The 13,673-nt window shown below is 35.8% G+C and overlaps 1 protein-coding gene across 1 annotated transcript in view; it reads right to left on the bottom strand.

Annotated features, from left to right (window-relative positions):
• Positions 1–579: 579 nt before the first annotated feature.
• The window catches only part of LOC149289598 (RNA polymerase II subunit A C-terminal domain phosphatase-like), a 49,811-nt gene continuing 36,717 nt past the window's right edge, over positions 580–13,673 (bottom strand). The window contains exon 13 of the mRNA XM_089490450.1: positions 580–709. Coding sequence (XP_089346576.1) covers positions 580–709 — 130 coding nt within the window. The remainder of the gene's footprint in view (positions 710–13,673) is intronic.

A 13,673-nucleotide genomic window follows, 5' to 3' on the forward strand; every position in this document is an offset into this window, starting at 1 on the left:
AACTGAACACGTAAAAAACATTTAAGTCGTTGTTGTCTGTTAGAAGCAAGTTTCCAATGTGTCGTATAACATTCACTGCATCTATACAAATATATTTTTCTTTTAAAAACGTCTTGTGTCTGATAAATGTGGTAAGCACGCAATTATTGGATTTCTTACATAAGCTTCTGCCCGGGGATGGACAGGAAACATCCAACCACTGAGTGCAAAAAACAAAAGCCAAAATAATAAAAAAAATAAAATAAACACAGACTTTCCTATTATACGATACTCAGAAAAAGAGCATAAACATGTCTTTGGCATGGGATAATTTCCAACTAATACTTTTTTTCTCCATTTCTTAAAAATCACAACTGTACCAAACCAATAGAAAAAGGAAATAATCAAATGTGTAACGCTTATTTAAAAAGACTAACTCAAAATGTGTAAAAACAAGTTAAATCCACCAAATATACATATATGTTTCTGAAGAAAACAAAATACAGAAAAGGAAAGTGAGATTATACACTCAAAGTGGCAAGAGTTCAGTTTTGTCTGCATGTTCATGAAGGATTAATTTGTCTTCTAGTGGTTTGAGTATTACATGAAATCGCTTAGCTCTGCTTCAATTGCTGCTGCCATTTCATCAGCCTCAGAGCTGCTTCCCTCCTCATCCTCATTGCTAGAGTCGCTGGCATCTTCCTCCTCATCCAGTTTTCTCTTCTGACCTCTGAAGAAAACAAAGGGTGAACTAATTGAGTTTTTATATACTGTATAAAAAAAAAAAGCCCTGATGTCATAAAAAACTACAGATGATTGCATTACCCACACCACATTCTCTGTGTACAAACACTCAATTTCCTTTGTTTGCGGAAAAACTATATTAACCCCTTCAGGACCAGGATTTTAAAACTAGGGTGTCGCTAAAGGACCGGAGCCGTTTTTGTGTTTTTGCCATGTCTTTCTTCAACTGTAATTTCTCTCTTATCATTTGGTGCACCCACACAAATCATATATTGTTTTTTTCAGCACAAGTAGGGCTTTCATTTGAAACCATATCAAGCTGGGTAGTACATTGTTTTGTTTGAAATAAACTGGAAAAAGTGGGGAAAAATGAAAAAAATAAACTTTTTTTTTTTTTTTACAGTTTTGTATACATACAAATTGTACACACATTGAACCAATGGGAAAAAATTATCCCAAATATATTCATTAAGTTGTCCTGATTTGGAAACCACCCAACATGGCCAGGATTTTTATCTATTAGGGCAAATATTTTGAAATTAATTTTTTTCAAATTTGGCATGGTAGTCTAATAACTGCAATAGTTGTCACAGATACTGATTATCCCCCCAAAATTATATGTTTATAAACAGTAGAAGTCAAGGTGTACAACTAGGGTCATTTTGACACTTTTCAAACAGGGATTTTATCGCCAATTGCTGCCAAATTTTGAGGTATTTTTATATTTTTTTGCATATGTTGCAATGTTGCTTTAGATTTTATATTATATTTTGTATAGAATATGTGCAACTGCAGAAAAAAACACCAAATTGTGTTCACCAACATCCCCCGGTTCCAACAAGGCCTCACATGCATGGTTCATGCATTTTTTGAGGAAGCTAAAGGGCAAAAATGGAACATGCGCATTTTAGTTTTGAAATTTGGAATTTTCAGAAATTGGTTTCCTGGGCCCATATCCCATTTGGGAAGCCCCCCCACTGTAAATTACCCCATAAAAGTATATATTTATGAACAGTAGATGAGTCAAGGTGTTCAACTAGGGTAGTTTTGACAGTTTTCAGCTAGCCATTTCTTCACTGATGTCTGCCAAACTTCACAGGGAAATAATTTTATTGCGTTTTTAACGCATACATTTCAATGTTGCACTGAATTTCTTGCACACCATAAGTGCAACAGTGGAAGAAAACACCACATTTTGTTCACCAACATCCCATGAGTCCAACAAGGCCTCACATGCATGGTTCATGCATTTTTTGAGGAAGCTATGAGGGCAAAACTGGAACATGTGCATTTACATTTTTTTAAATAATTTTTTTTTTTATCAGATTACTTGTAAGTGACAGGTTTAGGCCGCTGACATCAATCAGGGAGACCGATCAATAATCAGCGACTTAAAATGTCACCGACAAGTGATCAGGTAATAATGATTTTTTTAATTTATTAATAATTTGTGTTTTTTCATAATTAACCTAGATGACCCCCTCTCTCTTTGTAGAGCAGGATCATCCGTGGGCTGCCATAATGATCCGATCACTCCTATTGGCCAGGAGCAATCTGATCAGCCCAGCCCAGCATTTGACCTGGAAGCACCCTGGACTTTCAGGTCAGTGCTGTTATTTTTTTTTTTTTTATTATTATTTTATAAATTTTTTTTAAATGTATTCATTTTTTTTATTATTATTTACATTTTTTTTTTAACTCTTTCAATGCTGATGCGCCATTGAAGCACAGCATTGACTGATATTTAGTCCCCACAAGCTTGTGGGGACTAATATTAACCCCTGCAATGATGCGATGGGGGTCATACACAATCGCAGCATTGAAGGGGTTAATTGAGGAAAAGGGGGGTAGGGGTTAACTTAGCAAGGGAGGGGGTGGGGGGGGGCTGGTCTCCACATGAACAAAGAACCCTGTCTCCCTGTCCCTGAAGCTGCCTTTGGCAGCTGGGACACAATCTCCCATAGACTGGAGATTGTAGGGGAGGAGTCTCTTTGATCAGTCCTACAGGACTGATCAAAGGACTTCTGGGGGCCCGTTTTTGCTGTTGCTGGTCTGCCTGGAAGCAGACCACCAGCAGCAGAGCCCCCTACAAAACGGGAATCGCGGCATTGAAGGGGTTAACGCTGCACTGACGCTTTCATGGAGCGATCAGGCAGCAGGGGGGTGTTGGGTCAGGTCCCCACACTTGTGTGGGGACCCATTCAACACACCACCCCCTTCCCTGAAGCTGCCTGTGGCAGCTGAAAACGCGATTGCAGATAGAGAGTCACTCCGTGGGAGTGATCGTGGGCTTGGGGGCGGGTTTAGAGAGGCTGTGCTGTCTGCCCAGACTCCTGGGCAGACAGCAGCAGCACCCCCACGATCACCACGATTGTGGGGGCGGTTTTTGGAGGAGACGTACCTGGTACGTCCCGGTCTACCGGTGACCGGTAACCAGGAAGTACCAGGTACGTCCTGGACCTGAAGGGGTTAAATAAGCCATTTTCAAGGTTCTTAATTTAAAAACAACAACAATGATCGATTGCAAATAAAAACCCTAAAACAACCACTCTCTTCTTCTTCGTGAGTAATATAAGCATGTTTACAAAACATTTTTAGACCATGTTCAGACCAGCAGAGGTCCCCAGGATGACACGGAGTATGAAACTGAAGGCATCTCAAAGATATTTTTGACAATTGCATATATCAAAGCAGAAAGTTGGAATTTATAATTCTACTGTTAATTAGAAACTCCATTGTTGCTTATAGAAATTACAGATCAGGGCTGCTGAACTCCAGTCCTTGAGGGCCACAAATAGGCAATTAACTTTGTGCATCTTTGCCTGAAAACAATTAGCTTAATAAATCTTTAATTGAGATATCTGTGCTCAAGTTTAGGAATGTGCTGCCCTCAAGGACTGGACTAATGCAGCACTGCTAAAAAATAAACCTCTTGTTCCAACCAATTAAGGAATCAACTCATGAGAAAGCTATTTGATGGTCACAAAAAGATAGATCTGTGGGTCATCCAGCTTAACCAATTTAGTATTTTGGATAATGCAATTATATATTTTGGAAAGGATGATTTTATATACATGGAAAAATGTTGTCAAGTTCTCTGTTAGGGTACAATTTATTACAGGAGCAACTAAAACTATTTTGAAAGCCACAGCACAGTGTGTCAGGTATCTCAATAAAAGGAAAATGTCAACTGACAGCCTGGTCAACCCCTTCTAGTTGGGGTCTAAACGTATGGTCCTAAGCTCAGCGATCTAATGTAAGAGTGCTCAAAATAAGCCTTTTCACATTATGGGGTGAAATGTTATGGGACAGTCACGGAGATCTGAAGGGGTTCGTAGAGAACTTGATTGGGTCTCCCGTGCAGGTTCTTCTGCTCCTGATCACACTTGTAAATGTGATCAGGAAAGCAGAAGTGTGCAGCTCTGCCACATCACTGTGTTGTTAAAGACAGAATGATTGCTGCAGGATGTGGGCCAGGCTGTCACAGGAGCCTGTGGGAGTATGAGGAGAGAGAGAAACAGAAGTTTCTCCTTCTACAGAAATAAAAACAATAAAAAGCTAAGTGTACAGTGCCATATGAGCACAGTTAACTGGTACCACAGGTGAAACCCTTCTAGTGACATCACAAGGATTTCCTGTTTCAAGAGATCCATGGTGTCCTGAAAAGACCCTCATATGGGATCTCTAGCTGCAGAGAAAGGTGCACAAAAAATGAAAATATAAAAAAAAAATTATAAACATATTTAAAAACTTTTAAAATAGTAAAATATATAAAAGATCACCACCTTTTCCACCCTGTACACATTCCCTTAAAAAAATAAAAAATCATGGACCTCAACTTGAGGAACTTGGGGTATGCTACTGAACAGAAATTAGAGGGTATTTTTTTTTTTGAGTTGCACATGTGCCATGCAAGAAGTCTATTCCCTGGGTTGTCTCCTATTTTTAAATATATAGTTTTAAAGGGGTATTGGATTTGGGGGCCACTTGAGCGTTCCTAATAGGACATGGGTCCTGTAAAACTACTGTCAAATTTTTTTTTTATGAATTTTTAACAATAATCCACATCACAAAAACATATCAACATATCAACATAACATCTCAGGAAAAATGTATACAAAAATAAACACAAAATTTAAATACATAAAATAGACAAAAAAGAAATAAATAAATACATACATGAAAAATAAAATATATATAAAAATAAATATATTGGGAGTCGACATACAAGAAATATTACAGAATGGCCAAGGGCTATGTATTACTCTCATTCATAAAATACAAGAGAATTAGTCCTCATGTGGCTACTTTTGTTCCAGTATATCATTAGAGAACAAAAGGAGCCATTTTTCCAAAGCCTGACAAGCTGTTATTTCATGCTTGCCTTCTAAAAGACCTTTTTCCATCTGTAGTTGGAAACTTATTTGGATTTTTAATTTTTCCCAATGTGGAACCTCTTGACTTTTCCAATTACGAGCCAGAAGAATTTTAGCTGCCATCAGTGTATGGAGGGCTAGATATTTTTGTATGTTGTTTTCATTATTCCATGTTAAATGGAAAAGAAAGCTCTCCATTGAGTGTTGAATTCCAGTAATCTCTAGCATCTCTAGAACGGAGACGACCATAAGCCAGAACTAATCAAGTTTTTTACAACTTCACCATATGTGGACATAAGATCCCTTCTCCATGTAACATCTCCAACATAAATTGGAGACTCGCAGAAACATCTTTTTCAACCTTTCCGGAACCAAATGCCATCTATTCATTATTTTAAATTGCAATTCATTCAGGTTTAAACAATGTATGTTTGTTTTTTTTTAACTGAGAAAGCGTTCTATACCAGTCCTCCAAATTAATTTCTTGGCCTATATCAATCTGCCATTTTATAAATGCTCTTGGTTTGTTTGGAGGGCCCTCTTCATCACATATCCCACTTTTTAAACTGTCTTAATATTTATGTCTTTTTCCATCAAAGTTAGTATCTTAGATTTAATTCCATTATGTAATCTATTCTGGGACTCTATGTAACTCTTAATACGTAAATAAGTAAACCCATCTGCTAACTCCGCAAAAGGTCTAACCTTATCGTTTTGAACCAACTGATAATATTTCTTTAAGCCCTTTACACACCAGTTACTTATATCTAAGTCCCTAATATTCATCTGAAGAAATTTTAGGGAAGTGGTTGGTATCATAACACATCCTATCTTTTTTAATTTTCTAAAGGCTCCCCAGAATTTTAACAGATTTGATAAAATTAAATTTCCAAAATTATTAGTTTGTAAATTAGATGACAATAAAAAGCTTAGGTCTTCCGTATTTAATATAAGGGACTCTATTTTATACCATATCTCGTCCTGATTTGAATCTATTAACCATCTTGAGCAATGGTAAATCATAGCTGCATCGTGATTCCACCCTGATTTAATTTTTTTTTTAGTATCTTCATGGAGATTCTTGGGGTTTTACCCCCCCATATGTATTTAATAAATATTCTTTGTACCTCCATTAACCAAGACTTAGCAAACAAAAGAGGTACCAAGCTAAACAGATAGGTCCATTTTATAGTATATAAGATTTAACACTATTCAATCTACCCCACCAAGAAATCTCTAAATTTGACCAAGACCTCAAAGTTTCTGAAGTATGAACTAATAAGAATTTAAAGTTAGTTTCTATTAATTTATCAGGGTTTACTGTTATTTTTATCCCTAAATACATTATTTCTTTGGATACCCACGCAAATGTATATTTCTTTCTTAGGCTCTGGATCATAGAATCTGATGGATTTCCCAGTATTGCACTTGCTTTTGATACATTTATTTATAATTCAAAATATTACCATATAATTCAATTTCTTTTAGTAGATATTCTACCGAAGTGACTGGGTTCTGGACAGCGATAACAATATCATCAGCATATAACATTATTTTACCTTCCTTACCCTCGTTTAAACATCCCGCAATAAGGGGATGATTTCTTATGTTTTAAGCGATGGGTTCCAGAGAAAGAATATATAAAAGAGGAGATAAAGGGCACCCTTGCCTGGTGCCATTCATAATCGGAAACCACTGGGACGATATTCCTTGGCTAATAATCCTAGCAGTAGGAGAAACATATGTCATATCACCAATAAATCCGTATTTCTCTAAGGATGCTTTCATAAATTTCCAGTTGACCCTATCGAATGCTTTTTCAGCATCTAGAAACAGGGTCAACATGGACTCACCACTCTTTTTACTTATATCCTGAATATGAATCAAACGACTAATATTGCTGCTAGAAAATCTTCCCGCAACAAAGCCTACCTGATCTTTATTCACTAGAAAAGGAATTATGTTATTTTAATCTTGCGGCTAACAGTGAAGCATATATTTTAGTATCTGTGTTAGTCAAAGAAATTGGTCTATAATTGGAGATCTTTACTGGATCCTTATCCTGTTTTAAGATAGGGACTATGTTCGCTTGCATCATTTCCAGAGGAAAGTGTATCTGATTTCCTATTGTATTAAAAATCTTACATAGCCTCTGGGCCAATTTCTCTTTTAATATTTTAAAAAATAAATTCGTAAAACCATCTGGGCCAGGGGCTACATTCTTCCTCAATTTATCGATTATCAGTCTCACTTCTTCTGGATTAAATGGAGAATTTAATTCATCTGTTCTTTAGAAAGTTTAGGCAAATTAGATTTCTTTAAATAATTTTGTATGGATGGACCTTCTGTCTGATCTGGGATATTATATAGGTCTTGATAGAATCTCTGGAAAGCAGAACCTATATACTGCGGTTTATAAAAGGACTTATCCTTCTCTGTTATTTTATAAATTCGTTGAGACGCTACTTTTTTTTTAGTTTTGCTGTAAGGAGTCTATCAGTCTTATTATTCTTATAATACCACAGCTGGTTTAACTTAAGATTTTCTTTTATTTTAGACATATGGTGGGCGTTGATTAAATTTGTAATATTCGTAAACTTCTCTGTGATTTCTGTAGTTGGAAGTTGTTTATTTTCCCTTGAAAGTCGGTTTAACTCTAAAGTTCTGATAAAGAAGGGGAAGATTGATTTTTCTCCCTAGAACTTAACATTATTAGGTGAGCCCGCATGACACACTTATAAGCACACCAAATATTTATTAACGGAATTTCTGGTGTGTCATTCTCATTGAAGAACAAATCTGTCATATTTGCTAGATATTCCTGATTAGCCTCATTCTGTAAAATATTATCATTCAATCTCCAATGTCTTCCAGGGATTTTAGAATTCCTTCCATGAGTTGACATTACTACCACATTATGATCCGACCACGTTATATCAAAAATAAAATTTTTATTCATGTCTTTTATAAAATTCTGATCTCCCAAAAACATGTAAATTCTTTGGAAATATATGTATAATCTCGTTCTCCCGGTCTGAATGCCCTCCAAATGTCATAAAGACCATATTCTTTTAATAACTGTTGAAATTTTTTTGCCTGCTTTATTAGGTCCGCAGAGCATTTAGCTCCCATAGGAAGCTGTTTGTCCACATTTGAGTCCACTACCATATTAAAATCTCCTGCAAGTATCGTTTGACCCTGTCTAATTTCTTCAATTTTATTAACTACCTTCTTTAAAAAAGGAGCTGGAGTTCTATTAGAAGCATAAATATTAACTATAGTAATAATTTCTCATTAAGTCAACAGATCAAGATCACATATCTGGCTTCTGAATCAATCTCTTGGTAAATATTCTCAAACTTTACCACCTCTGAAATTAGTATAGCCACCCCCCTTTTCTTATTATTATCTAAGGAAGCATTTGCCACTACAGAGTAGCCTCTAATTTTCGTTTTCTTAATGTTAATTTTAAGCCAATGAGATTCTTGAATCAAGGCCACATCAATATGTTCTTTCCTTAAAGTTTTAGATAATATCTCTCTTTTGTAGTTTGTATTTAGCCCTTGGACGTTAATAGTCATCCATTTAACCATAAATGGACAAATTTTCTTAGTACCTTAGTATGGCGAAACTCCCTATCATAAACATAAATAAAAAGACACCACATTAATTGGACGACATACAACATAAATACACGAGGAGAAGAGCCTCTCAAACTCCTCTGTGTTCGCGCCTTCTCCCTCATCAATGCGCGAGAATAAAGACTCTATCAAAGTCTAAAATGAGGAGGATTTGGGCTTGCCTGGGCCCGTTCATAAATAGGGCAAAAACAAATTCCAAATTAAATTCAAAGATATATAATTCAGATCGTCCAACATCTCTATCACTTACAACAAAAAAAACAAACATACAATTGAAGGACGAAAATATTCAACCATATATATATTAATTAAGTATAAATTAACTCTTGAAAGACAAAACTCTCCTATCCTCTTCACATACATAGACAGGGGGAAAGAGGAAAAAAAAAAAAAAAAAAAAAAAAGTCTCCCTTCCTCAGGGATATATCTAAATGGATAAACTATATGTGTTCCAAAATACCCTAAATACTAAATATATATTCTCAATCGTAATTATGTGAATAAGTGAAGTTTAATTCAATGCAATATTTCAATGTGTAAGTGCATCATCCGAAGACAATGGATGTTTACTAACCTTAATGTGTACTAATAAATCTAAAATGTTCCTAAATATATGTGCAAAAAAAAAAAAATAAAATAAAAATCTTCAAAACTTCAAACCATAATCCTGTAAAACAAATTATAAATCCATTTCCCATCTATAACCTCTATGATTTACGAACGAGAGTAATGTGTTTATATGTATAGGATACCCGTCAGTTATTTCACCGCACCATCTCCATTCATTTTCAGCTGTTCCAGTTGTTTTTTTAGCTTCTCCGGGTGTTTTGCATGTCCATCTAGAATTGTCTTTATGTATTATAAGGCTTACCGGGAAGCCCCATCTGTAGGAGATATTATAGTCTCTCAGTTCTTGAGTAATTATAGAGAATTCCTTCCTCTTTTTGCGAGTATACACTGATAAGTCTGGGAATATCATCAACTTATTAAATTTTTCTATTCTCAGTTGATTGGAGAAAGACGTTTTTAAAACCATCTCTTTGTTCTTGAGGAATTTAAATATTACTATTATATCTCTTGGAACTGAGGGTGAGAAAACTTTTGGTTTTGAAACGCGATAAATTCTTTCAAAGATTTGATCCTTTCTTTCGAATTTTAAGCCCATGCTCTCCAAAAATTCAAAATAGATATTCTTCTAGATTTCCCGAAGGAATCTCTTCTGGTACATTCCTTATTCTAAGATTCTCACGTCTTGTATTATCTTCATATATTGATATTTTTTCTTCAAGATGGGCCATTCTGTGTTCTAGAGTTCCTATAGCCTCTTTATTTTTATTTACCTGAGATAAGGTTGTATCAATTTTTTCCTCTAATTTGGTCACTCTCTCTCCCAGGATATTTATGTCTTTATTTATTTCTTTCGTATTGTTCTGAATCTCTGTTTTTAGGTGATCCAACAACTGAGCCAAGCTGTTATTCATTTGATCAGCTGTAATAGGTGGATGGCTTGCGCCTCCTAAAGGATCCAACTGTGAGTCGTCAATGTTTAATTGGGTTGATTTATTTATTTCATTACTCCAATCACTTCCAGATTGATTAGAAAAATCTCTTGAAGCTACTGGAGAAAAAAAGGCTGATACATTATGATCTCTCTTTTTTTGTTCTTTATCTTTAACGACTCTCTTTTCTTTCTTCATTTCTTGTGGCTTACGGCTTGTCATTTAATCCTCAATAAGGTACTCGGCCAATTTTTTTTTTTCCTGGTCACAATTCAAACTTCAACTGTTCTATATTAATTAAACACAATTATCCAGTTCAGATTATGTTGAATCTCATAAGATTGTTTAAACAATTCTTATTTTGTTTCGTGAAGAACAAATTTCTATAGAGGACTAGGCACGGTCTTCTTTATGAAGATCAGCTTCGTTACCAATCACCATAAGACTCAGCGGAAGCATATGATACAGCAAACTACCAGTGATTTCTAAAGAGCAGATCTTCAATATATCAATTCATTGGAACTCCAGACACTGATGGAGACGACATTTAATGCATTTAAATCAGCTCTATTATCCGTTTCCTAACGGCTATTTGGCCTTTACGTCGCGGCTGTCCCAGCCGGAGCATCGCGGCTTTGCCGATATGGTGCAGCCGATATTTCACAGCTGCAGTAGCTGAACAGTCGCAGTCAAGTCGGCCAGTGGATCGGCGGTATAGAGCCGTTGTAGTGCGGCTGTGTTACGGTTGCGTATCGGGTCCCGGCGAGATTCAGCCCCCTCACTCACGGAGCATCACGTTGTGCATCCTCACGTCATGGCTCCTCCCTCCCCCGCCGGTCTTCACCACTACTGTCAAAATTTAAACTTTGAAAACCAATCTGCACATGTTCCAATTTTGACACTGTAGCTTTCCCCAGAAATGCTAAAACTGATTGCTGTACTCGGGGGATGTTGCTGAACACAAATGAGTGTTTTATTTTCTGCAGTTGGATAGATCCTGCTCAAGAAATCCAAAGTGGAAACGCAAAATTTAAAAAGCAAAATTATATTTCTACAACCCAATTTGAATGGGATTGGTGAGAAAACTTTTTGCCCTGTTACTGCCAAAATAAATGCAAATCCTAGGCATATGGGCTGTATCCAAACTGACTGGTATATGATTATACTTTGGGTTTTTATTTCTCATTTACACTAGGTGAGTACAGTTTGTAAGTGGTGAAACATAAAACAAAAACAAATTTGGTCCTCATGCAGAACCGCTGTAGAATACTTTTGGTCTGTTAGTCTAGCCTGTAAAGCCAATGCGTCTAGTTTTCTAAGTATAAAATGATGCATTTACAACAAACATCAAAAATCAAAATACAGACTTAATTATACAATGCCGACAATAACATAGAAAAACAGGGATTTGGTATTTACTATACCAAAAGACTGACATCTGAAGAAGCAGTTGTAATGAAACAGGAAAAGTTGTATCAGTAGGGAACATCTAAAATAATGTGTATAATTCAAAAGGACCATTAAAATGGTACACAGTCCTAAGAAACCATAGAAAGAAATAGCTAGAAAACATTATGTACACACTAGAAAAGTGAAGGGAGAGGGGGGACATTTTTATAACGTGCCAGCAGATGCCATAACACCATTACAAAACGGACATTTAAAACTTAAAAATTAATATACAAAATGAACACCAGTAATTATGTTTATTATTCCACCTTGCCCATTGTCCATTCCACCACCAAGCATCACTTCTGACCCAAAAAGTGTTACGAGTTTTTCACCTCAATGCCTAAAACCACTGCCTGAAAACATATTTTTAACTACCGTTAAATTTTAACCCCTTAAGTTACGGGAATGCCGAAAATATACAACAGAATAGAGAATAGGGAGTCAGAATGCTGCATCACTGCATGTAGTTATAGTTGTGACAGTGTCGCTCATAATGGTGTGTTTATCTAAATGCCCAAGTGTACTGACATACTGCCTGTAATGGTGATGTAGTAAGAGACACAAATCTTATCTAAGGTGGTTTACATAATTTTTTTTTTTTAATTAATACTAACAAACCTACATTTAGAATTATTTACAGAGACTGCTCAAAGCAAGATGCTGGCCATAAATGCAATAATCACCAATCTAATTAACATTTTCGGTGGGAGGCCAATTATTCAGCTCACTGCTCCTAGCTAACCGTTCGTTGTCTTAGTAAGTCAACCCTTTTATGCCCTGTGCTTTTAAAAACTCATTTATTTGTATTAAACATTCATAAAACAAAGTTCCCCGAAATTGGTGAAACTGCCAATTACAAAGTGCATGCATATAATATATATATATATATATAATTATATATAGTTTAATGCAATCTTTACTTACTTCACAACCAACACAAACTTCTTGGTAACTGTGAAAAGTATGGGTATGTAGGAACGCCTAGGTTTGCATATTCAACGTTTTGTTAAGTTTTGGTTTTTTGCAGAGCTTTTTTGTGAATCTCTTGAGGTTGAACAATGTTAAATTAGAATTTAGATGATGCATCAATCCTCTAACTTTTTCATTTAGTTTTATTTTAACTGTGAATTTTTTTTTCAACTTCTATATTAGCGCAGTTTAGATCTGTCTTTTCCCCAATGTGTTTTGTATGACTAATGGCATTGCGAGGAATCCAGAAGGTACATTTATTGCTGCTCTTGAATAAAATATTACCGACACTGCATGTATTCGCTGTCGACAGTCCAGACATCGTGTTGATGAGCCTTTTACAATGTCTGGACATCTGGACTGTAAGGCTGAACAAATAGTAGCCTATATTTTTAATAAATTGCTGTAAAAACCTAGGCACCAACTCTTGGAAGATGTGCAAATGATCCATTACTTAAGGTCTATAAATTGACAAAAAGATACGGATACAAATAATGACCGCAGAAAAACAAATTGGCCCGTTTAGTCTGCCCCATTTGAACAACTTTTTACTCTTAAGAAAGTTGGGTAGGTCTATAAATTAAATTCCTTTACGGTGTTTGCTGCACTATGTCCACTGAAGGTCTACTCCATATACCTCCTACTCGTTGTGTAAAGTAGAAAGTTGTTGTACTGCTATTTAGTCTTCTACCATCTAACTTTAAATCAAACCCTACGGTTCAGACACTCGTCTCTATTGAAAATGCTCCTCTTTTGGACTTTATTTAATCCCATGACATATTTGAATCTTTTATAGGTTTCTCCTTTCTATTGTATACAAGTATTTCCTGGAACATTGTTAGACCATGTACCATTTTTAATGGCTCTTTGATAAAGATCCAAATAGGTCTTTTGCTTTATTTCACATACATAGATAGACAGGGAAAAAGTAAACTCCGCTTTCTTACAGGAGTCAAACCTGTTGGGACTGTGTTAATAGTACATCTGGTGGGTACACCTGCTTCGCAGGCTAA

Source organism: Sceloporus occidentalis, unplaced genomic scaffold (genome assembly GCF_023333645.1).
Source record: "Sceloporus occidentalis isolate IW3139 unplaced genomic scaffold, rSceOcc1.0.p SCAF_44, whole genome shotgun sequence".
In the NCBI taxonomy this organism is placed as follows: Eukaryota; Metazoa; Chordata; class Lepidosauria; order Squamata; family Phrynosomatidae; genus Sceloporus; species Sceloporus occidentalis.